At 34.3% G+C, this 26,645-nt stretch overlaps 1 protein-coding gene across 1 annotated transcript in view; it reads right to left on the reverse strand.

Annotated features, from left to right (window-relative positions):
• DNAH12 (dynein axonemal heavy chain 12) overlaps positions 1 to 26,645 on the reverse strand; it is a 220,147-nt gene that overhangs the window by 140,132 nt on the left and 53,370 nt on the right. Inside the window, exons 11-16 of the mRNA XM_061195447.1 lie at positions 25,508 to 25,686; positions 22,127 to 22,262; positions 16,757 to 16,882; positions 15,670 to 15,804; positions 15,143 to 15,336; positions 13,923 to 14,166 (exon numbers count right to left, since the gene is read on the reverse strand). Coding sequence (XP_061051430.1) covers positions 13,923 to 14,166; positions 15,143 to 15,336; positions 15,670 to 15,804; positions 16,757 to 16,882; positions 22,127 to 22,262; positions 25,508 to 25,686 — 1,014 coding nt within the window. The remainder of the gene's footprint in view (positions 1 to 13,922; positions 14,167 to 15,142; positions 15,337 to 15,669; positions 15,805 to 16,756; positions 16,883 to 22,126; positions 22,263 to 25,507; positions 25,687 to 26,645) is intronic.

Consider the following 26,645-nt stretch of genomic DNA (forward strand, 5'->3'; position numbering starts at 1 on the left):
AAGAATACTTTACCTGGCAAGGTTATCTTTCGAATTTATCTTTATCTCTGAAGGAGAGATAAAGAGTTTTATAGACAAGCAAAAAGCAAAAACAGTTTATCACCACAAAACAAACCTTACAAGAAGTGTTAAAGGGACTTCTTAAAGGAAAAGGAAAAGGCCAAAACTAGAAATAAAAAAATATGAAAGGAAAAATCTCACTGGTAAAGGCAAACATAGAGTAAAAATAGTGGATCAACCACTTATAAATCTAGTAAGAATGTTAAAAGACAAAAGTAGTAAAAATCATCTATATCTACAATAGTAGTTATGGCAAAAATTAAAAGATGTAAAATATGACATCAAAAGCACAAAACATTTGGAGGGTTAGTAAAAATGTAAGGTGTTCAAACTTAAGAAATCAACTTAAAATAGACACCTGTTTGTTATCATATATGAACTTCCTGGTAACCACAAACCAAAAACATATAACAGATACACACAAAAAGAGAGAATCATTGGGTCACTGAAAAACTCAAGTAGAAAATTTAAAAATACCTTGAGACAAATGAAAACATAACATTCCAAAATCTGTGGGACACAGTAAAAGCAGTTCTAAGAGGAAAGGTTATAGCAAACAAGCCCACCTCAGGAAACAAGAAAATTCTCAAACAATCTAACCTTACCCTGAAGGAACTAGGAGAAGAAAAACAAACAAAACCCAAAGATAGTAGAAGGAAGGAAATAATAAAGACCAGAGTGGAAATAAATAAAATAGAAACTAAAAAGAAAAAAGAAAAGATCAATGAAACTAAGAGCTGGTACTTTTAAAAGATAAACAAAATTGATAAACCTTTAACCAGACTCATTAAGAAAAAAAAAAAAAAAGAGGGCCAAATAAATAAAATCACAAATGAAAGAGAAGTTACAACTGACACCACTGAAATACAAAGGATCGTAAGAGACTATGCAAACAATTATACACCACTAAAACAGACAACCTAGAAAAAAATTAATAAATTCCTAGAAATGTAAAATCTTCCAAGACTCAATCAGGAAGAAACAGAAAATATGAATAGACTGATTACCAGGAATGAAATTGAATTAATAATAAAAAATGCCTAACAAACAAAAGTCCAGGCCAGATGGCTTCACAGGTGAATTCTATCAAACAATTAAAGAAGGATTGCCTTTCCTGAAACTATTCCAAAAAATTTGCTGAGAAAGGAATGCTTCCAAACTCATACTACAAGATCAGCACCACCTGGATACCAAAATCAAAGACAACACAAAAAAAGAAAATTATAGGCAAACATCACTGATGAACATAGATGCAAAAATCCTCAACAAAATATTAGCAAACTGAATCCAACAATTAATTAAAAGAGTCATACATCGTGATCAAGTGGGATTTATCCCAAGGATGCATAGATGATTCAATATCTGCAAATCAATCAATGTGATACACCATATTAAAGAATAAAAATCATATGATTATGTCAATAGATGCAGAAAAAGCTTTTGACAAAATTCGACATCTTTGTATAATAAAAACTCTCAACAAAGTGGATATAGAGGGATCATACCTCAACATATTAAAGGTCATATGACAAGCCCACAGATAACATCATACTCAATGGTGAAGAGCTGAAAACATAAGTTCAGGAACAAGACAAGGCTGCTCACTCTCACTGCTTTTATTCAACATAGTATTGGAAGTCCTAGCCTCAGCAATCAGACAAGAAAAAGAAATAAAAGGAATCCAAATTGGAACAGAAGGAATAAAACTGTCACTATTTGCAGATGACATGATAATGACATAGAAAATCCTAAACATGCCACCAATAGACTACTAGAACTCATCAATGAATTCAGTAAAGTTACAGGATACAAAATTAACATACAGAAATAGGTTGCATTTCTATACACTAACAATGAACTATCAGGAAGAGAATTTAAGAAAATAATCCCCCTTACGATCATATCAAAAAGAATAAAATACCTGAGAATAAATCTAATTAAGGAGGTAAAAGACCTGGACTCATAAAACTACAAGACACTGAGAAAGGAAATTGAAGACAACACAAACAGATGGAAAGATATACCATGCTCATAGATTGAAAGAATTAATATTGTTTAAATAACTATACCCCCCCAAGGCAATCTAGATTTAATGCAATCCCTATCAAAATACCAACAGCATTTTTCACAGAACTAGAACAAATAATTCTAAAATTTATATGAAAATACAAAAGATCCTGAAGAGCCAAAACAATCTTGAGAAGGAAGAACAAAGCTGAAGGTATCAGGGTTTCCCTGGTGGCACAGTGGTTAAGAATCTGCCTGCCAATGCAGGGGACATGAGTTCAAGCCCTGGTCTAGGAAAATCCCACATGCCGTGGAGCAACTAAGCCCGTGTGCCACAACTCCTGAAGCCCGCATGCCTAGAGCCTGTGCTCCCCAACAAGAGAAGCCATGGCAATGAGAAGCCCACACACTGCAATGAAGAGTAACCCCTGCTTGCCGCCAACTAGAGAAAGCCTGCACGCAGCAATGAAGACCAAAAAAAAACGCAGCCAAAAATACAAAAAAAAAAAAAAAAAAGGCTGAAGGTATCATGCTCCCTGATTTCAAACTATACTACAATGATACAGTAATCAAAACAATATTATACTGGCACAAAAACAGATACATAGATCAATGGATCAGAATAGAAAGCCCAGAAATAAACCCACACACTTCTGATCAATTAATCTATATTTAATAAGCGACTTGTATCTAGAATATATAAAGAATTTGTACAACTGAATAAAAAGAGATAAATAACCCAATTTAAAAATGGGCAAAGGGGCTTCCCTGGTGGCGCAGTGGTTGAGAATCTGCCTGCCAATGCAGGGGACACGGGTTGAAGCCCTGGTCTGGGAAGATCCCACATGCCGCGGAGCAACTAGGCCCATGAGCCACAATTACTGAGCCTGCGCGTCTGGAGCCTGTGCTCCGCAACAAGAGGGGCCGCGATGGTGAGAGGCCCACGCACCACGATGAAGAGTGGTCCCCGCTTGCCGCAACTAGAGAAAGCCCTCGCACAGAAACGAAGACCCAACACAACCAAAAATAAATAAATAAGCCTACACCTTTAAAAATAAAAAAAAATAAAAAAAGAATGAGCTTGTCACTAAAAAACCTTTAAAAAAAATAAATAAAAATAAATAGGCAAAGGATCTGAACACACACTTCTCCATAGAAAACAGAAATGGCCAATATGCATATGAAAAGATGCTCAGCATCATTAGTTATCAGGTAAATGCAAATCAAAACCACAATGAGACACCTCTTCACACACATTGGGATGGCCATAATCAAAAAGATGGACAATAACAAGTTGGCAAGGATGTAGACAAACTGGAACCCCCATGCATTGCAAGTGGGAACAGTGCAGCCACTTCGGAAGACAGTCTGCAGTTCCTCAAAAAGTTAAACATAGAATTGCCATGAGACCCTGCAATGCCACTTCTACGTATACACCCAAATCAAGTGAAACATATGACCACACAAAAATTTGTACATGAGTACTAACAGCAACATTACTCATAATGGCTAAAAAGTGGAAACAACACAAATGTCCATTAAGTGATGAATGGATAAACAAAATGTGGTATATCCATATAATGGAATATTATTTATCAATAAAAAAGAATGGGGACTTCCCTGGCAGTCCAATGCTTAAGACTCCGCACTCCCAATGCAGGGGGCTCAGGCTCAATTCCTGATCAGGGAACTAGATCCCACATGCCGCAACTAAGACCTAGCGCAGCCAAATAAATAAATATTTTAAAAAAGAAAAAAAAAAGAATGGAGTATGAGGCATATTACCACATGGATTAACCTTGAAAACATGCTAGGGAGAAAGAAGTCAGTCACCAAGGCCATATAACAACATGATTCCATTTATATGAAATGTCTGGAATTGATAAATCCATAGAGACAGAAAGTAGATTCATAGGACACCAGGGCCTGGGAGGAGGAGGGAATGGAGAGTGACTACTAATGGTCATGGGCTTACTTTTTGGAGTAAGGAAGTTGTTCTAAAATTAGATAGTGGTGATGATCACACAACTCTGTGAATATTCTAAGAAACCACTGAACTGCATAATTTAAAAGGTGAACTTTTATATGTGAATTATATCTCAATAAATCTATCATTAAAAATTCAAGCCAATAACAAAGAAAAAGACAGTAAACTAATGATAAAATAATAAGTACATAGGAATTTTTATTCAGATATGAAAGCAATCAACCAGATAGCCTCGTACACCAGATGGCAGAAAGCAGAAGCAAGAACTACAATCCTGCAGCCTGTGGAATGAAAACCACATTCACAGAAAGATAGACAAAATGAAAAGGCAGAGGACCATGTACCAAATGAAGGAACAAGAAAAAACCCGAGAAAAACAACTAAATGAAGTGGAGATAAGCCACCTTCCAGAAAAAGAATTCAGAATAATGATAGTGAAGATGATCCAGGACCTCGGAAAAAGAATGAAGGCAAAGATCAAGACGATTCAAGAAATGTTTAACAAAGATCTAGAAGAATTAAAGAACAAACAAACAGAGATGAACAATACAATAACTGAAATGAAAAACGCACCTGAAAGGGGCTTCCCTGGTTGGCACAGTGGTTAAGAATCTGCCTGCCAATGCAGGGGACATGGGTTCGAGCCCTGGTCCGGGAAGATCCCACATGCCGCGGAGCAACTAAGCCCATGCACCACAACAACTGAGCCTGCGCTCTAGAGCCCGCGAGCCACAACTACTAAGCCCACGTGCCACAACTACTAAAGCCCTCAAACATAGAGCCCGTGCTCCGCAACAAAAGAAGCCACCGCAATGAGAAGCCCGTGCACTACAATGAAGAGTAGCCCCCGCTTGCCACAACTGGAGAAAGCCCGCATGCAGCAATGAAGACCCAACACAGACAAAAATAAATAAATAAAATAAATAAATTTTTAAAAAATGCACTAGAAGGAATCAATAGCAGAATAACTGAGGCAGAAGAACGGATAAATGACCTGGAAGACAGAATGGTAAATTCACTGCCGTGGAACAGAATAAGGAAAAAAGAATGAAAAGAAATGAAGACAGCCTAAGAGACCTCTGGGACAACATTAAATGCAACAACATTCGCATTATAGGGGTCCCAGAAGGAGAAGAGAGAGAGAAAGGACCTGAGAAAATATTTGAAGAGATTATAGTCGAAAACTTCCATAACATGGTAAAGGAAATAAACACCCAATTCCAGGAAGTGCAGAGAGTCCCAGGCAGGATAAAACCAAGGAGAAACACTCTGAGACACATAGTAATCAAACTGACAAAAATGAAAGACAAAGAAAAATTATTAAAAGCAAAAAGGGAAAAACGACAGGTAACATACAAGGGAACTCCCATAAGGTTAAAACCTGATGTCTCAGCAGAAACCCTACAATCCAGAAGGCAGTGGCATGATGTATTTAAAGTGATGAAAGGGAAGAACCTACAACCAAGATTACTATACCCAGCAAGGATCTCATTCAGATTCGATGGAGAAATCAAAAGCTTTACAGACAAGCAAAAGCTAAGGGAATTCAGCACCGCCCAAACCACCTCTACAACAAATGTTTAAGGAACTTCTCTAAGTGGGAAACACAAGAGAAGCAAAGGACCTACAAAAACAAACCAAAACAATTAAGAAAATGGTAATAGGAACATACATATCGATAATTACCTTAAATGAGAATGGATTAAATGCTCCAACCAAAAGACACAGGCTTGCTGAATGGATACAAAAACAAGACCCGTATATATATGCTGTCTACAAGAGATCCACTTCAGACCTACGGACACATACAGACTGAAAGTGAGGGGATGGAAAAAGATATTCCATGCAAATGGAAATCAAAAGAAAGCTGGAGTAGCAATACTCATATCAGATAAAATAGAATTTAAAATAAAGAATGTTACAAGAGACAAGGAAGGACACTACATAATGATCAAGGGAACAATCAAAGAAGAAGACATAGCAATTATAAATATATATGCACCCAACATAGGAGCACCTCAATACATAAGGCAAATGCTAACAGCTATAAAAGAGGAAATTGACAGTAACACGATAAGAGTGGGGGATTTTAACACCTCACTTACACCAATGGACAGAGCATCCAGACAGAAAATTAATAAGGAAACACAAGCTTTACATGACACAATAGACCAGATAGATTTAATTGATATTTATAGGACATTCCATCCAAAAACAGCAGATTACACTTTCTTCTCAAGTGCACATGGATCATTCCCAGGATAGATCACATCTTGGGTCACAGATCAAGCCTTGGTAAATTTAAGAAAACTGAAATCATATCAAGCACCTTTTCAGACCACAACGCTATGAGATTAGAAATCAATTGCAGGGGAAAAAACGTAAAAAACACAAACACGTGGAGGTTAAACAATACGTGACTAAATAAGCAAGAGATCACTGAAGAAATCAAAGAGGAAATCAAAAAATACCTAGAGACAAATGACAATGAAAACACGATGATCCAAAACCTATGGGATGCAGCAAAAGCAGTTCTAAAAGGGAAGTTTATAGCTATACAAGCCTACCTCAAGAAACAAGAAAAATCTCAAATAAGCAATGTAACCGTACACCTAAAGGAACTAGAGAAAGAAGACCAAACAAAACCCAAAGTTAGCAGAAGGAAAGAAATCATGAAGATCAGAGCAGAAATAAATGAAATAGAAACAAAGAAAACAATAGCAAATATCAATAAAACTAAAAGCTGGTTCTTTGAGAAGATAAACAAAATTGATAAACCTTTAGCCAGACTCATCAAGAAAAAGAAGGAGAGGACTCAAATCAATAAAATTAGAAATGAAAAAGGAGAAGTTACAACAGACACCGCAGAAATACAAAGCATCCTAAGAGACTACTACAAGCAACTCTATGCCAATAAAATGGACAACCTGGAAGAAATGGACAAATTCTTAGAAAGGTGTAACCCTCCAACTCTGAACCAGGAAGAAATACAAAATATGAACAGACCAATCACAAGTAATGAAATTGAAACTGTGATTAAAAATCTTCCAACAAACAAAAATCCAGGACCAGATGGCTTCATAGGTGAATTCTATCGAACATTTAGAGAAGAGTTAACACCCATCCTTCTCAAACTCCTCCAAAAAATTGCAGAGGATGGAACACTCCCAAACTTATTCTACGAGGCCACCATCACGCTGATACCAAAACCAGACAAAGATACTACAAAAAAAGAAAATTACACACCAATATCACTGATGAATATAGATGCAAAAATCCTGAACAAAATACTAGCAAACAGAATCCAACAACACGTTAAAAGGATCATACACCGTGATCAAGTGGGGTTTATCCCAGGAATGCAAGGATTCTTCAATATACGCAAATCAATCAATGTGATAAACCATATTAACAAACTGAAGGAGAAAAACAATATGATCATCTCAATAGATGCAGAAAAGGCTTTTGACAAAATTCAACACCCATTTATGATAAAACCCCCAGAAAATAGGCATAGAGGGAACTTACCTCAACATAATAAAGGCCATATATGACAAACCCACAGCCAACATTGTTCTCAATGGTGAAAAACTGAAGAAACCATTTCCTCTAAGATCAGGAAAAAGACAAGGTTGTCCACTCTCACCAGTATTCTTCAACATTGTTTTGGAAGTTTTAGCCACAGCAATCAGAGAACAAAAAGAAATAAAAGGAATACAAATCGGAAAAGACGAAGTAAATCTGTCACTGTTTGCAGATGACATGATACTATACATAGAGAATCCTAAAGATGCTACCAGAAAACTACTAGAGTTAATCAATGTATTTGGTAAAGTAGCAGGATATGAAATTAATGCACAGAAACCTCTTGCATTCCTATACACTAATGATGAAAAATCTGAAAGAGAAGTTCAGGAAACACTCCCATTTACCACTGCAAGAAAAAGAATAAAATACCTAGGAATAAACCTACCTAAGGAGATAAAAGACCTGATTTGCAGAAAACTATGACACTGATGAAAGAAATTAAAGATGCTACAAATGGATGGAGAGATACACCGTGTTCTTGGACTGGAAAAATCAACATTGTGAAAATGACTATACTACCCAAAGCAATCTACAGATTCAATGCAATCCCTTTCAAGCTACCAATGGCATTTTTCACAGAACTAGAACAAAAAATTTCACAATTTGTATGGAGACACAGAAGACCTCAAATAACCAAAGCAATCTTGAAACAGAAAAATGGAGCTGAAGGAATCAGGCTCCCTGACTTCAGATTATACTACAAAGCTACAGTAATTGAGACAGTATGGTAGTGACACAAAAAGAGAAATATAGATCAGTGGAACAGGATAGAAAGACCAGAGATAAACCCACACACATAAGGTAACCTTATCTTTGATAAAGGAGGCAAGAGTATACAATGGAGGAAAGACAGCCTCTTCAAAAAGTGGTGCTGGGAAAACTGGACAGGGACAAGTAAAAGAATGAAATTAGAACACTCCTTAACACCATACACAAAAATAAACTCCAAATGGATTAAAGACCTAAATGTAAGGCCAGACACTATCAAAGTCTTAGAGGAAAACATAGGCAGAGCACTCTATGACATAAATCACAGCAAGATCCTTTTTGACCCACCTCCTAGAGAAATGGAAATAAAAACAAAAATAAACAAATGGGACCTAATGAAACTTAAGAGCTTTTGCATAGCAAAGGAAACCATAAACGAAATGAAAAGACAACCCTCAGAATGGGAGAAAATATTTGCAAATGAAGCAACTTACAAAGGATTAATCTCCAAAATTTACAACTAGCTCATGCAGCTCAATATAAAAAAAACAAACAACCCAATCCAAAAATGGGCAGAAGACCTAAATAGACATTTCTCCAAAGAAGATATACAGATTGTCAACAAACACATGAAAGGATGCTCAACATCACTAATCATTAGAGAAATGCAAATCAAAACTACAATGAGGTATCACCTCACACCAGTCAGAATGGCCATAATCAAAAATTCAACAAACAATAAATGCTGAAGACGGTGTGGAGAAAAGGGAACCCTCTTGCACTGTTGGTGGGAATGTAAATTGATACAGCCACTATGGAGAACAGTATGGAGGTTCCTTAAAAAACTCAAAATAGAACTACCATACGACCCAGCAATCCCACTACTGGGCATATACCCTGAGAAAACCAGAATTCAAAAAGAGTCATGTACCACAATATTCACTGCAACTCTATTTACAATAGCCATCGACATGGAAGCAACCTAAGTGTCCATTGACAGATGAATGGGTAAAGAAGATGTGGCACATATATACAATGGAATATTACTCAGCCATAAAAAGAAACGAAATTGAGTTATTTGTAGTGAGGTGGATGGACCTACAGTCTGTCATACAGAGTGAAGTAAGTCAGAAAGAGAAAAACAAATACCGTATGCTAACACATATATATGGAATCTAAGAAAAAAAAAAAGGTTATGAAGAACCTAGGGGTAAGACAGGAATAAAGACACAGACCTACTAGAGAACGGACTTGATGATATGGGGAGGGGGAAGGGTAAGCTGTGACAAAGTGAGAGAGTGGCATGGACATATATACACTCCCAAATGTAAAATAGATAGCTAGTGGGAAGCAGCCGCATAGCACAGGGAGATCAGCTCGGTGCTTTGTGACCACCTAGAGGGGTGGGATAGGGAGGGTGAGAGGGAGGGAGATGCAAGAGGGAAGAGTTATGGGAACATATGTATATGTATAAGTGATTCACTTTGTTACAAAGCAGAAACTAACACACCATTGTAAAGCAATTATACTTCAATAAAGATGTTAAAAAAGCAAAAAAAACCCCAAAAAACCTAAAACTAGAATTACCATATGACCCAGCAATCCCACTACTGGGCATATACCCTGAGAAAACCATAATTCAAAAAGACACATGCACTCCAATGTCATTGCAGCACTATTTACAATAGCCAGGACATGGAAGCAACCAAAATGCCCATCGACAGACAAATGGATAAAGAAGATGTGGTACATATATACAATGGAATATTACTCAGCCATAAAAAGGAACGAAACTGGGTCATTTGTAGAGACGTGGATGGACCTAGAAACTATTATACAGCGTGAAGTAAGTCAGAAAGCGAAAAACAAATATCGTATATTAACACATATATGTGGATTCTAGAAAAATGGTACAAATGAACTGGTTTGCAAGGCAGAAATAGAGACAGAGATGTAGAGAACAAATGTATGAACATCAAGGGGGGTAAGGGGGAGTGGTGGGATGAACCGGGAGATTGGGATTGACATATATACACTAATATGTATAAAATAGATAAGTAATAAGAACATGCTATATAAAAAAATAAAATAAAATAATTTAAAAAAAGAAAGCAAACAACCAACATTACCCAGCAATGACTTTGTTTCCAGTACCATATTATAGAGCACTGTTTCCCCAAATTTTGGGTTTTACAGCAGATGTTAATAAAAATTATTTAAAAACTTGGGGAAAAAAAGCAAAAAGAGGGAGGTGGTATGTCCCTTCAATGCCATATGGGGTACAGGGCCACCTAAGGAAAATTTAACGTTTAAAGAGTGTATTTTGTTCAACTCACTGTTTACTACTTAAAGTCCCAGACTGAGAAATTACATGTTAACTTGTAGATTTGACCAGTAGAAATGCAAGTAATTTCTGTCTAATAAGAAGGATAATTCCAAATGTTACAGTTTATTGTCCTGTATGACATTAACCAGCCTTATATCAATATTAGCAATCTTTTGCCAACATTCCTTTACTAAATTGTCTGTAAATACTCAGCCCGTCAAATGCTCTTTGAACCAGCCTTACCACCTTAGTGGTTCTCCCATTAATTAATAAATAGAATAAAATATTTGACACATGTTCATTTTTATTTTTGTATGACAGTCATGTTTTCATTTTTTGTAAATAATAATTAATAAGGTAATTTTTTTTTAATTGGAGAACCATAGACTTAAGTTTACTCTAGTTGCTATATATTTTTTTAATTAATTAATTAATTAATTAATTTTTGGCTGCGTTGGATCTTTGCTGCTGCGGTGGTATGCGGGCCCCTCACCGCGGTGGCTTCTTTTGTTGTGGAGCACGGGCGCTAGGCAGCAGGCTCAGTAGTTGTGGTGCACGGGCCCAGCTGCTCCGCAGCATGTGGGATCCTCCCGAACCGGGGCTCGAACCCACGTCCTCCGCACTGGCAGGCGGACTCCCAACCACTGCGCCACCAGGGAAGTCCCTAGTCTCTATATTTTAAATAGATAATGGGGTAGGCGTTGGGGCAAAGGTAGAAGCAGGGAGTCCCAACAGGACCTTTTTGTAGAAATCCATGTAAAAGAAGATGTAAGTTGGACCAGATTGGTGTCACTGGGAAAAATGAATTTTGGGTTTGCCATGTGTATTGGACATCCAAGGGAAGATTACAAGTAGGAAGTTGTAGATATGAATCTTGGGTTTGGAAGAAAGGTCTGGACTGGAGTTAAACATTTGGGAGTTGCTAGCATATAGATGGTATTTAAAGTCACCTATATTTTGATGAGATTGATTGATGAGATTGATGAAATCATCAAGACAGTGAGGGTAGAGAAAGAAAAGGACCAATGACTTAGCCCTAAGACTTTCCAACATTAAGAGGCTAAAAATAATAAGAAGAGAATAGCAAGGATGGGAATACCCTGGCAGTCCAGTGGTTAGGACTCTGCTTCCACTGCAGAGGGCATGGGTTCTATCCCTGGTCGGGGAACTAAGATTCCACATGCTGCGGCCAAAAAAAAGGAAAGAAATGAAAAGAAAATAGCAAGGAAAATATTTAGTGATACTACTAGTGGTATGGGACAATTTGTTTATCTTCCATCTCAAGATGACTTTCAGAGTACATGATGACGCACTGCTATGAAGATAGGAATAATGGATGGTGCTGATAAGAAAGGAAAGGAGGAATATCATTTAGATAAATTAAAAAATGACCAAAGGCTTAAATGTTAACAATAAACCATAACTAAATCCCTAACTAGGCTGATTAAGAAAAAAGAGAGAAAATAAAAATTATTAATATTTGGAATGAAAAAGGAGTTATCCCTATAGATTCCACCAACATTAAAAGATAATAAATAAATATTATGAGCAACTCTATGGCAATAAATTTAACAACTTTAGAAAATGGAAAAATTCCTTGAAAAATACAATTTACCAAAATTGACACAAAATTAACACAAATCTGAATATTCCTATATCTATTTTAAAAATTAAAACTGTTTTCAAAATCCCTCCCATGAAGCTCCAGGTCAATGGTTTCACTGGCAAACGTTTCTCTAAAATATTTAAGAAAGAGATAAAAACAATTTTATACAAAACTCTTTTGGAAAATAGAGATAAAACTTCCCTTTTGTTTCATAAGGCCAACACAATCCTGATAGCGAAACCTGACAAAGATATTACAAGAAAAGAAAATTAAGACCAACATCACTTCTGAACATAACCTCAAAAATCTTCAATAAAATATTAACATACTATTAATATTAACATACAAAGCCTAATCTCCCTAGTCCTGTTTCTAGGACTAGAAATCAGTAAGGAAAAGACCATTAATTCAATTAAAAAAATAGACAAGAAGACCAAACAGTTCACAGGCAAAGAAATACAAAATATTCTTAAATATATTAATTTAGGCTTAACATTTTATGTAATAAGAAAAATGAAATTCTTCTAGCAGATTAACAAACACCCAAGTTTGATGATATTCTGTTGTCAAGTTTGGTGAGAGTACATACTGGTAAAACCCATACAGAAGGTAATTCAACTGTAGATTTTAACCTGGAATTTACTCTTTGGCAATTTACGTTACAGTCACACCTTCACACACAGAAATTTTACACCAATATATAATATTTATAGGTGTAAAAAAGAATGAAAAAACTCTATATACAATAAGAAAAGGTCTCCAAGATAAATTAAAACAAAGGGGGGAAATAATATAAACGGTATGCTATTTTTTTCAGTATGCTATTTTTATGTAAAAAGATGGAAGGATTAGAATATATATTCACATTGTTATACATGTAAAAAAACTCTGAAGTATACAACAGAAAGTAGTAACATTGATAACCTAATAACAGGTGAGAAACATAGCAAGGAGACCGTTCAGGTATATCTTTTTAAACCATGCGAATTTATTAAATATTGAAAAAAATTTTAAGTAGTTACTTTAAAAATTTTTTCAGGCAGCTCATAGAATATCTGAGAGTGCTAGACACAGACAGGAACAATGTTGAAAAACAGAGTTTGCACTCTGAGCATGCTGACAGTGGAAACTTGGCACTACCACTAGAACCACTGCCAGTACTGCCTTGGGAACTTAGATGTATTATTTACTGTCACAAAAACTGTTATTATCCCCTATTTATAAATGAGGTGACTGAGGTATGAGAAGTTAAATATCTTGCACAAGTGGCATATTGCGATTACCAAGCGCAGAATTGTGATATAAACCTAGGTAGTGTGACTCCAAACCTTTCTCAGCTAATTGGTACCCTGGGTTGCTGCCCATAGTATAGGCTAACTTGTTTATTCTAGTAATTTTTTACCCTCTTCAAATCATTGTAACTGGTCATTACACTCTTTTCTATTTGTTAAGGATTGTTCTATGAAGGGATTGATTTCGATGACATCATCAGGAAAGAATGAAGCATGTACTGAGAAATAGATCAAGTTTTCTGGATTCAGCTTTGGTTTTGCTTTCCAGTTTTTCCATTTCTCTTCATTAGCACTTGATGCAAACAACTCTACCAGGTCTTTTAAAAATGTCATTAAATGTGTTTATACCTTAATAACTTTTATCTGCTCCATTACTGCAGTGCACATAGTAATAGTAGGATTCTCTTTTGGTTCTTCTTCAAGTTTCTCTTCTCCCAGAGATCGTCTTTTTGCTGCCTTTCTTTTTTCTTGTAATTCCTTCTTTTGCTTTGTTTGGAAAAATTTCAGAGTCTTAAAAATTTCTCGGGAAAATTCATCTACATCAGCTTCCATGCTTTCCCCATTAAGGTCCAAAAACCCTCCATCCATCCACCTGAATTGAAAGAAAAAGTAATATTAAACTCAGAGGGGCTTCCCTCGTGGTGCAGTGGTTAGGAATCTGCCTGCCAATGCAGGGGACACGGGTTTTACCCCTGGTCCAGGAAGATCCCACATGCCGTGGAGCAATTAAGCCTGTGTGCCACAACTACTGAGTCTGTGCTCTAGAGCCCACGAGCCACAACTACTGAAGCCCGCATGCCTAGAGCCCATGCTCCACAACAAGAGAAGCCACCACAATGAGAAGCCCGCACATCACAATGAAGAGTAGCCCCTGCTCGCCGCAATTAGAAAAAGCCTACGTGCAGCAATGAAGACCCAACACAGTCAAAAATAAACAAATAAATAAATAAATTTATTTTAAAAAAAAGACTAAGGAAGAATGATTAAAAACAGAATTAAAATTAAGTGAAAAAAATAGAATATTTTAATTTAAAAAAATATTAAACTCAGAGACTTTTGGTGTGTGAAAAGGCCTTAGAGATTCTTTAGGCTAGGCCCTTCATTTCATAATAGAAACAACTGAGAACAAGAGCAATTAACAGTTTTTCTCAGTCACACAAATAGAATGATGACAGACAATACTAAAACCACAATTTCAGCTATGCTGCATGTGCAAAAATATGAATCAGACTGTAAACGGACAACTAACAGTATCCAAATAAAATGCTGATTTGACTCCATACTTCTAATTCTTAGTGTCAAATGAATGAGTCAAATGAATTAATTGCATTAAAAAATGAATCAACTCTGGAAAACCCAAGTGAGACTTTAGATATTATATTAGTAAGGCTAGGTGGCGCCTTAGCAACATTTGATGCTTCTCCTATATAATATTTGGTTTTTCTTTCAAATGGACAGATAAATCCTACTTTTAAACACCTAGCCAACAACAACAACAAAAATCAATGTACATTTTATAAATCTTTTTATATTTTTGCTTAATTTTTTATTACATTACCAGAAATTACCGTTTTTCTGTTCGTTGCCACTTCAAAACTAAATTAAAAAACTTCTGATAGGGCTCAATGTTAACTTTTAATTTATCCAGTTCAGGATATTTTGTCAGTTCCCATCTGAAAAGTTCCTCTTCTTTATTAATAAATTGAACTGCTTCTTCAGATTCCTGAATACGTTTTTGCAGTTGTCTTACATCTGTCACATACTGAAAGCAAATAATTTTTTATTTCAAGAAATACCCAAGAAATGTTATAAAAATAAAATTATATAATACTGCATAGGCTATGTCCTTGCATTTATATAGCAACTTTAAACATCAACTTCACAACATTACCATGACACAAAGCAAAAGGTATGGTTATGTCTATCTTACAAATAGAAAACTAAATCACAAAAAAGATTACATAATTAGCAGCAGTCCCAGGCCTAAGAGTCAGGCCTCTGTTTGCCTTAGTAAGCACAGGTTTTTCTATATTATAGAAACATGTCCTGTATTAATCTACCAGCCTGCCATAGCTACTGTCTATATTTATCAGACCTGCTGCATGTGGTCCAGTTCTGCAAATTCTGCAAACTCTTCCATGTGGCGTGATTCCTTTTCTATTTCCAAAATCAGTTTCTCTCTCTTTGCTATTAGCTCATTTTCTTTTTTATGTTTAGCATTCTCAAGGAGCTTTAAAAAAAATTAATCATGTTAACTATTTTGTTACAAAGCAAAGAATTATCAAATCAGAAATCCGAATGCTTTATAGAGTAACAAAAAAATCAGCGAAGTAAAAATAAAACATTGTACAAAAATAAAACATTGTACAAAAATAAAACATTGACTGATATAAAAATGAAAATAATAATAAACCACAAAACCACACAGAAAAACTTTCCTATATCTCCGAAGTGACTGTAACAATTCTTATTTATTAAATAGATATTTTAACTATTTAACAGATTCTGGGAAAATAATAAAAGCTACCATATATTGAGCACTTGTTATGTCAAGATTTATTAAACACTCTACCTATATTACCACAAGTATTAGTATCCTCATTTCAGAGATGAAGAAATTTAAGCATATAGAGGTTAAGAGGCATGTCCAATGTCACAAAATTATAAAAGTCAAAATCTGGATTAGAACTCTGGCTTATCTAACTGAAGTCCATGCTTTTCATTACTACTATACCATCTCACTTCCCAATTTAGGAGAAACTAGTTTACATTAGGACTTTTTCAAAATCTGAAACTATATTCAGTCTTATATAAAATCCTGAATCTGCTACTTCTTCCTGGGAAAGTTACTTAACTTCTCTGAAACTCATTTTTCTCATCTATGAAATGGGGAAAATAGGAGCACCTGGGATTTTTGTGAGTATTAAATGATTTAATAGCACAGAGCTTACAATTATTATTATTAATTTGTAAATAGTTCTGACTTTTTTAATGTCAGTCCCACTTTTTACAACCTGTGGGTTAAGCCTAAGCCTGCAGGGCCATAAATGTTGCTAACCCCAAAATCATACTGACACATGAAGATACTTTTTAAAGGTAGATGGCAAGTATGTATGAAAATTAAATGAACATTGTGCTTAAAATATCATAATACAAAAATACATATTGAAAAATATATTCACCTCATCATTTTCATCAAAGATGGGATTAATTTTCCAAGGCCACATAAGGACAGCTGAATTTAAAGCTAAGTCTTCTGGAGGAAATAGAAATACATCTAAAAAGTAACTCAGCCGGCGTTTGGATTCCTACAGAAGAAACTCCAGATATATTAAACCATATAGAAAATCTAAAGCATTATGAAAAAGAGAACCAATAACAATTTCTAATACTCTTTCAAATTTCAGCCTGATCAAATTATTAACTGATATTTCATATTACCCAAACCACATGGGTATTTTAATAACTGTAGGGTTATTTATTTGGCTTCATACCACAAAACTGCAGATTTTTATACCAGAAATAAAGCTTTTTAAAGTTTTCACTTGCAGTTGACTTAACAGAAAGGTACTCTTGAGTCTCCATGTAGATGACTGAAAACGATGATCAAATATGCAGCTTTTGTTCAGCAATCCTTTAAATTTTTTTCTTTTAAAAGATTTTACATTTTTTATTCTTATGTATTTAATTTTTCAATCTTTGTTGACAAAGATTTTAGCATCTTTTATTTTGTTTTGCATCTTCAGTGACAGTACCACTTTTTTTTGCCTACCATTAGCATACAGCAATTGTCTAGAAAGAGTTTAGGGGTGAATGGCAAAAACAAAACAAAACAAAACAAAAACCTTTAAAACCAATAGATTTACCTGAATAGAGAAGTTGAATATCTTTACCCTCTATAGCTTACATATTTGCTGTATATGTATATAATATATATAATATGCAGAATGCATCATATATGTATTATGTTGCATGTAGAAATTAACCTAATAAAACCTGATTCATGTAATTAATTATATTAATAGATTAAAGGAGAAAAAGCATAAGATCACCCCAATAGATGCAAAAAAAGATAAAATTCAACATGCATTCACAGTAATGTTTTTCACTTAATTTTTATTGGAGTATAGTTGATTTATAATATTTTGTTAGTTTCTGCTGTACAGCAAAGTGAATCAGTTATACATATACATATATCCACTCTTGTTTAGATCCCATTCCCATATAGGTCATTACAGAGTACTGAGTAGAGTTCCCTGTGCTATACAGTAGGTTCTTATTAGTTATCTATTTTATATATAGTAGTGTGCATATGTCAATCCCAATCTCCCAATGTATCCTCCCCACCCTCCCATAGAAGAGAATTTACTAATCTGATAAGGGAACCTATAAAAAACCTATAGCAAAAAAAAAAAAAAAAAAACTATAGCAAATTTCATACTTAATAGTGAAATCTTGAAGCCTTTCCCTTTGAGATTGGGATCAAGATGACTTCTATTCAACATTGTACTAAAGATCCTAACCAGTCCATTGTAGCAAGGAAAATAAAGTTTTGGACATGTGTAATGTTTGATAAGGACAAAACCAAAACTGCCATTAACTACTAGTTATAAAATAGTATATGTAGACATTCCAAAAGAATCTTCGGATAAACTGTTAAAAGTAAAAAAAGAAAATAAAAGCATATAAATTTTAAAGTTAAGATATTTAAATAAAAAATTTTTAATTAAGAAAAAATTTAGTGATAGCTATTACTTTGCATATAAAAATAAATTTTATATTATATTATAGTCAAAGTATAAAATAAATATCCATAAGTTCATATAAATAAATGATTGAATAAATTAATAAGCAGGGGAGAAGAAACAAGCCTCCTATGCAGAATAATTCCAAATAAATAATGTAGCTACACTACTCTAAAGAAGGAAAGCACAACTCCCCGGTTCTTAAGTGTGGATGCATACATTGACTTCCTTCCAAAGAAGACAGTATGGAAAGGGGGAGAAAAGAGTGGAGAGACATGATAAACACTACTTCTGCCTGGTGATCAAGCTCAACATCAAATGCCATGTTGATAATATGTATCCTTGAGATGATGTGATGAAAATGGCACTTTTCCTTTGTGATTCTCCTCCAAAAAACCGACTACCCCGTTCTAATCATGAGAAAAATATCAGACAAATTCCTACTTCTCAAAACTATCAAGAACATCAAAAGCAAGGAAAGTCTAAGAAACTCTCAGAGCCAAGAGAAGCCTAAGGAGACATGACAACTAGATACAATGTGGTATCTCAGATGAGTTCCTGAGATAGAAAAAGGGCTTTCAGTAAAAAATAAGGAAATTTGAATAAACTATGGACTTTAGTTAATAATATATCAATATTGGTTTATTAATTATAACAAATGTACCATATTAGTGTAAGATGTTAATAATGAGAAAATTGAGTGTGTGAGGATGTGTGTGTAATATGGGGACTCTCTGTACTATCTACTAGGTTTTTTTGTAAATCTAAAACTATTTTTTTAAAGTCTATTAATATAAGTTAATTGTATTTTTGTATTAAAGTAACTAAGATAAGATGAAAAATTTAAGATATAATTTAATATAACATTAAAAGCTATCAAGTACCTGAAAATATAACTAACAAAAGATGTGCATGACCTCTACAGAGAAAATTATAAAATATTAAGAGATGTTAAAGAAGAGGTAAATGAATAAAAGATATATCATGAACTGGAAGACTCCACAGTGTATGTACCGATTCTCTCCATCTATTTAATGCATTTCTAATCAAAATTCCAACAGATTTTTGTGGAATGTGAAAAACTGATTCTAAAATTTATATTGGAAAGATGCTAATTCTCTACATTTATTATCAATTTTATGCAATCTCAATGAAAATCCCAAAACGTTATTTTATGGGCTGTGATCATCTAATTCTAAAATTTATATGAAAATACTAATAGCCAAGAACAAACAAGAAACTTGATGAAAAATAGAGTGGGAGGACATGCTCTACCGGGTATCAAGAATTATTATTGCTATTACAATTAAGCTGTTGTAATTAAGTCAGTGTGGTATTGATACAAGGATAGACAAAAGGCCAATAAAACAGAATAGAATGTCTTAAAACAGATCTGCACATATAGGGACACTTGATATATAATAGAGATGGCACTGCAAAGCAGTGTGGAAAGTATAGTCTCTTCAATAAATATGTAACTGCTCATGCATATGAAAAAGTAATTAAATAGGACCTCACATCATTCACAGAAATAAAATTCAGGAAGACTGAAAATCTAAACCTGAAAGGCAAAACTAAACAGCTTCCAGAAAAGGACACAAGAAAAAAATCTTGATGACCCTGGGTAGAAAAGGATTTCTTAAACAAGACACAGAAAGCACTAGCTGTAAAAAAAAAAAAAAAAAAAAAAATTGCTCCATTTGACTACATTAAAATTAAGAACTGCCATTCATCAAAACACCATTAAAAACTGAAATAAATTACAGAGTGAAGGAAAGGATATTTATCAATAATATATTCAAAACTACTACACTGAACTATACACTTAAAAATGGTAAAGATGGTAAACTTTATGTTATGTATATCTTATCACAATTTTTTAAAAAACTACTATAAATCAATTAGAAAAGGACACACAACCCAAAAGAAAAGTGGGTAAAAGACATGTACTGGAGTGAAATACTACACAGCCATAAAAAAGAATGAAATTTTCCCATTTGTAACAATATGGATGGACTTGGAGGGTATTATCCTAAGTGAAATAGAGAGAAAGAAAGCCAGATAGAGAAAGAAAAATACTGAATGATATCACTTATATGTGGAATCTAAAAAATACAACAAACTAGTGAATATAACAAAAAAAGGAACAGACTCACAGATTTAGAGAACAAACCAGTGGTTACCAGTGGGGAGGGGGGAGGGGGAGAGGCATTATAGGGGTATGGGATTAAGAGATACAAACTATTATGCATAAAATAAGCCACAAGGATATATTGTACAACACAGGGAATAGAGCCAATATTTTATAATAACTATAAATGGAACATAACCTTTAAAAATTGTGCATCACTATATTGTACACCTGTAGCTTATATAATATTGTACATCAACTATACTTCAATTTTAAATATAAATAAAAATTTTAAAATACAATTTTCTTTTAATTTTTTTAAAAAACAAATACTAGTATTTCACAAAAGAGGAGCTCCAAACGGTCAATAAGCATATGAAAAGTGTTCAGTTCATTTGTTTTCAGGAAAATGCAAATTAAAAATACAGTAACCTCCACCCAACAGACTGGCAAAATTTTAAATATCTCACAATAGCAGGTATGGATAAGGATATAAAACAACAGGACTCTTAAACACTGCTGATAGGAGTATAAAATTGGAACTACTTTAGAAAAGAGTTTTGCCTTAGCTAGTAAAGGTGAAAATAAGTATATCTTATAACACCTGGAAGAAATGCATGAATATACGCACCAGCATACACATACAGAAATGTTCCCAGAAGCATTGCTTTTAGTAGCAAAAGTAGAAACAACCCAACTATCCAGAACAGTAAAATTAAAATAATAAATTATTCTATGATTATATAATATGAATACCAGACATCAATGAAAATAAATGAAAGTTAAGGAACAATGACATTACTAACATAATGTTGACAAGACACAAAAGAATAGAAATAGTATGATTCTATTTATATAAAGATCAAAATGAAACAAAAATTAGCTATATTGATTAGGAATGCATATTTAGATGGTAAAACTACAAAGAAGAGCAGGAAATGACTACTATAAAAGTCAGGATAGTGTTCACATCCAGAAAAAGACAGGAGATTGTAATGGGCTTCTAGGGTGTTGACAAGGTTCTATTTCTTTCCCTGGATGATAATTACTGGATGTTTACTTTATAACATTTTAAATTGTACAATTTATGTTTTATGCAATTTTTGGTGTGTGTTGTATTTTACTTTTTTTTTTTTTTTTCCTTTCGGCCGTGCCGTGCGGCATGTGACATCTTAGTTCCCCGACCAGGGATCAAACCCATGCCCCCTGCGGTGGAAGCGCGGCATCTTAACCACTGGATCGCCAGGGAAGTCCCTATATTTCACATTTTTAAACAAAAATTAGAGTACAATATAGGTGAATAGGTATATAACCCTGTGGTGGGGAAAGCATAAGCATATATACTACTAAATGTGGAAACTATAAAAGAAAATATTTTTTTAAACATTTGTTAAGGATGCACACATGGTGGAACTAAAGAAAAATAAAAAAGATTACTGTAGAAACCAAGTCGACACCTCTAGGAGGTAAAGGAAGGGAAGTAGTTATGGTCAGATAGTCATACACAGAGGGTTTCTAGGGTGCTGGCAATATCCTATTTCTTGACCTTGGTGGTGGCAACATAGGTGTTCACTTTATAACTTTGTTTAACTGTATGTTTTATACACTTCCAATATGTTTATCATATTTCACAATGAAAAAAATATTTTAAAATATGTAAATTTAAAAATTCTTACCTTGATCCGTGAAACCAACTCATGAATTCTTACAGTCCGGGCTTTTTCTACATAAGATATGAGCTCCATCATCTCTTCTGTTGTCTCAGGGACTTTTAATGCATGCTCTTTAATTGCTTCAAATTCACTGCAAATACTGACATAATACCCTGCTTTATTATAGTTAGAGTAATTAATGCTATATCACACTAAATAAATTTTATTATGATTACTATAAAATAGGAGCTGTGATCCTAAAAAAATTGGTTAATTCACTAAGATATCTTAAAATATTTAAGCATAACTTATCTGACATAACTCAGGATACATCATACATCTATAAAATCTATAAAATTAAGGTAACATTTTCTGTGTGACATAGAGCATGCTTTGGATCAAGCAGCCCTACGTCTAAATCCTGCCTCAGCTGCTACTAGCTTTGAGAACTTATGTAAATCTCATAGGTTTAGCTTCCATATTTGTAAAATGAAGTTATTAACATTCATCTTGCAGGATTGTTGTAATACAATAATGAATAATGAATGTAAAAGAGCTTAGCACATAGTACACTCTCAATTACTGGTAACTATAACTATAATTTTTAGTATAATCATCAGCTTAATTATTATTATTATTAGTGTCCCTTGTGAAATGTGGTAAGTAAAAAGATCAAACCTCTGTATACATTTAAAAATCTATGATTCTTTCAGAATATATATGTATGTAAGTATGAACCTAGATACCCTATAGCCATTATTCAACTAAAGGTATATTTCATAGAATTTTTTCCCTTGTGCTTTGCAGTATCAGTACTGTCATGCCATTATTAGAAATATCAGAAAAAACCCTTGCAAAAACAAAGTACAAAAGAGGTAAGTGATTTTAAAAATCAATTTTAGCTCGTGCAGGTATTTCATTTATATTATGTAATTATACTTATTCATTCATCTAATAAATAATTGAGTACCTACAACGTGCTAAGCAAATTCTAAGCACTGGAGATATAACAGCAAATAGATAAGTCCCTACCATCATAAAGCTTACATTCAAGTTGATGAGAGAGACAAGAGCACATAAATATATAACACAATGTTAGGTAGTAAAAAGTGCTATGAAGAAAAAAAAAAAAAGCAAAGTAAAGGGATAAAGAATGATGGAGTATAGAGAAGGGGCCAGTATTTTATATAAAGTGGCCAGGAAATAACTCTCTAGAGAGGTGATATTCAAGATGAGAGAAGGAAAAAATGAGTCATTCAAATATCAGGAAAAAAGCTTCCAAGGAAGAAAAAATAGCAAGGATTAAAGCCTGAGGTAGCAATAAGTTTCGCATAGTTTAGGAATGGCAAGCAGGGCAGTGTGAATACAAAGGAGAGGACATAACATGAAATTGTAGAGATGAGCAGGAATCAGATAATGTAGGGCTTGACAGTTAATTCTTGATTATCAAAATTTTAGGAGGATGCATTAATGTCGATAATGCAAAAAAGACAGATGATCCTACTGTGGGTGCTTTCTTCTTACTAGAGCAGAATCTGAGTCCCTTGGGGAGTGACATTACAGCAAAAGAAAAGGAGTCCGGAATTCCCTGGCGGTCCAGTAGTTAGGACTCCGTGCTTCGACTGCGGGAGCATGGGTTCGATCCCTGGTTGGGGAACTAAGATCCCACATGCCGCATGGCACGGCCAAAAACAAAAAAAAGAAAGAAAGAAAGAAAGAAAAGAAAAGAAAAGGAGGCAAACAAGATTATTGAGAGCAAGGTGGCCCAAGCAGATACTAAACCAAACTATGAAGTAAGAAAATTGTTCTTTAATAATTATTAATTTATTTAATAAATTGTGCTTAACATAGTGGCACATATTTCCTCCTTTTGATGTTACCTATCTCAAGTATGGAACTTAAACCGGAAAGAATCAAAGAATGAATGAGGCAGAGGAAAATGGACTTTTCAGCTGCTCTTATGTCATGGGTTTATAATAAGACAGTTATTTTGTTGAAAGAACTTTCCAGAAAAGTGACAGATATTACAAAAATAAATACCAAAAAAGTCATGTCAAACTTAAAAATTTTTTAAATTAACTATGGTATTGTCACTGCTCTTACTCAAAGGGATTGTTAGAAATGAAGAGTCTTAATACTTTACCATCTTCAACATCTTTTTGTAGTATAATGTTGTACAAAGTACAGCTGACCAATACTTAACTTTCTGAGAGTCATATATTTTTTATTCATTTAAAAATATTTATTGATGTGATAGCTCCCCTTATTGGGTGCCTCTTCTACGCCAAGCATGGTGCTAGATACTTTACAAATGTTATCTGTGATCCTAACATTAGTCCTGCAAGGAAGGTATTATTTTTCATAGTTGGCACTGCAGGAAATTGAGGCTCAGGGAAATTAAGTAACTTGCCTAGAGTCACGGAACTAGTTCATGGCAGAGACAGGATTCAAATCCAGGTCTCTCTGATTCCAAGGCACATAATTCTCTTACATTGCTTCTGGGAAAATAAACATAATGGCTAACATTTCTTGAGTACTATGTTCCAGGCACTGTGCTAGGTGATTTATATAAATATTAGTTTTAATCCTTATAGAAGTTGCAAACTAAAAGTCTTCTGGAGCCAGACAGGTAACAAATAAGTTAAATTATTTGGAGGATCAGTTGCTTGAGCACTGGATTAACAAACCAGAGGTCATTCTCCCTGTCAAAGGGAAAGTTTCTTCTCAACTCCATTTACCACTATAGGCCTAATGTGGCATGGTCTTCCCACTTTTTCAAGAAAAGTAAGAGATCTGGAGAGAGAGTGTGTGTGTGTGTGCGTGTGTGTGTGTGTGTGTGTGCGTGTGTGTGTGTGTGTGTGTGTGTGAAAACTCCTAATTTTGAAATGTTGATAGCAAATTCAAAATTTGTTTAAACAAAATAAAAAACAATGTGAGACAAATAAAACACATTTGTATGACACATTCAGCTAGTAGGCCACTAGTTCATGAATCCAATCTATAGCCATCCTGCCAACTAGGTATTACTGTCTCCATTTTACAGATGCAAAAAATAAACTAGGTGACACAGTAAGTAAATATCGTGGTCAGGAATGATCCCAGATCTTCCCAATATCACTGAAAGTCTATGGTTTTTTCATTACCATGCAACCTGTATCCAAAAGCTGGTGTACGTCAATTTCTTTTTTCAAAAAATCCTGGGTTGCCTCAAAACTAGTCTCAAACAGTATCAAATGAAAAGAAACCAAACCAACAGGACTATAAAGAAACCCTCTTAGGAGGTAGCTATGGAGAAAAACTTGTAAGTACTTATATTTTAATCTTTTATTTTTAAACAAGAATTGTCACTAGCAAACTATTTCTTTTAGCCCTATAATTCTGAGTTTGGCAACTAATTCTACTTACCTTTCATTTTCTTTCCTATGTTTTGAAGCTATGTCATTTAGTAATATGTTTGCGAAGGCTTTTGCTTTGTTTGTTAGGCCTGTCTTCAAATCTTCACAATCCAAACGCACCATAGGAAAATGAGCCCACTGAGGCAAAAGCATTATTTCTGAAGCAAGACTGAAAAATTTTCCTACAAACTTAAACAAAAGGATTTAAAACAAAAATGCTTAGAATTTTCAAATTCAGCTGTGATTTTATAGTACAGTATTATGGTGAAATTCTTAATTATATGATATAAATGTAAATTCATTTCTTTTTGCTAAGTGACTAAAATTTTATCCATTATCACACGAATCTTTTTTCACCTGTCCTTTCATTAAGGAATTGACAAATCTACCAGTAAATATCCAATACGATGACATTTATAGCATCAATATCTGGACATGTCACAAGGTGAAATTTCCCTCAGTAACTATTAAAAAAAATTATCATCAAAGCCAACTCATCTCTTGGTTTAAAAACAAATATGTATCATGTGACAATTTGTGTAGCTGACTAATATCAATACTTGCTTGTGCCATTACTGATGCCTCACTGAAAATTCTAATTCAATCTTCAGGAAAATAAATATAAGAAATTTTTTGATTTGGGTCAAAATAATCCAGGAGAGAAGCATTGTGCCCTGCTGTTACCAACATTCCAAGATATTGGAATTTATACAAATTCCTAATACCCAGACACTGGGATAATTTTTTAAAATTGAGCAAAGTAGTATGGAATAAAACCTGGCAAGTTATGTTGTGATAAGTTTTATGGAAAGTGAAACATATCTACCAACTTTGGGTAACTTTGACTTAATTTCACAATCCATTTTTTTTTATTCTTTTTTTAAAATTTTTTGGCCATCTCGCATGGCATGTGGGATCTTAGTTCCCTGACCAGGGATTGAACCCACACACCCTGCACTGGAAGCAGGAGTCTTAACCACGGGACCATCAGGGAAGTCCCTCACAATCCATCTTTAATGTTGCCTCTACCTTCCTCCTCACCTCATCTCCACCCTCCACCAAAAGGCCTCATATTCCTTTTATTCTTCCTTAAGGAGACTTTTTCTTCATTTCCCTCTCTCTCAAGTCTACCCTATTTTTCTTGTCTC

This window comes from Eubalaena glacialis, chromosome 7 (assembly GCF_028564815.1).
Source record: "Eubalaena glacialis isolate mEubGla1 chromosome 7, mEubGla1.1.hap2.+ XY, whole genome shotgun sequence".
NCBI lineage: Eukaryota > Metazoa > Chordata > Mammalia > Artiodactyla > Balaenidae > Eubalaena > Eubalaena glacialis.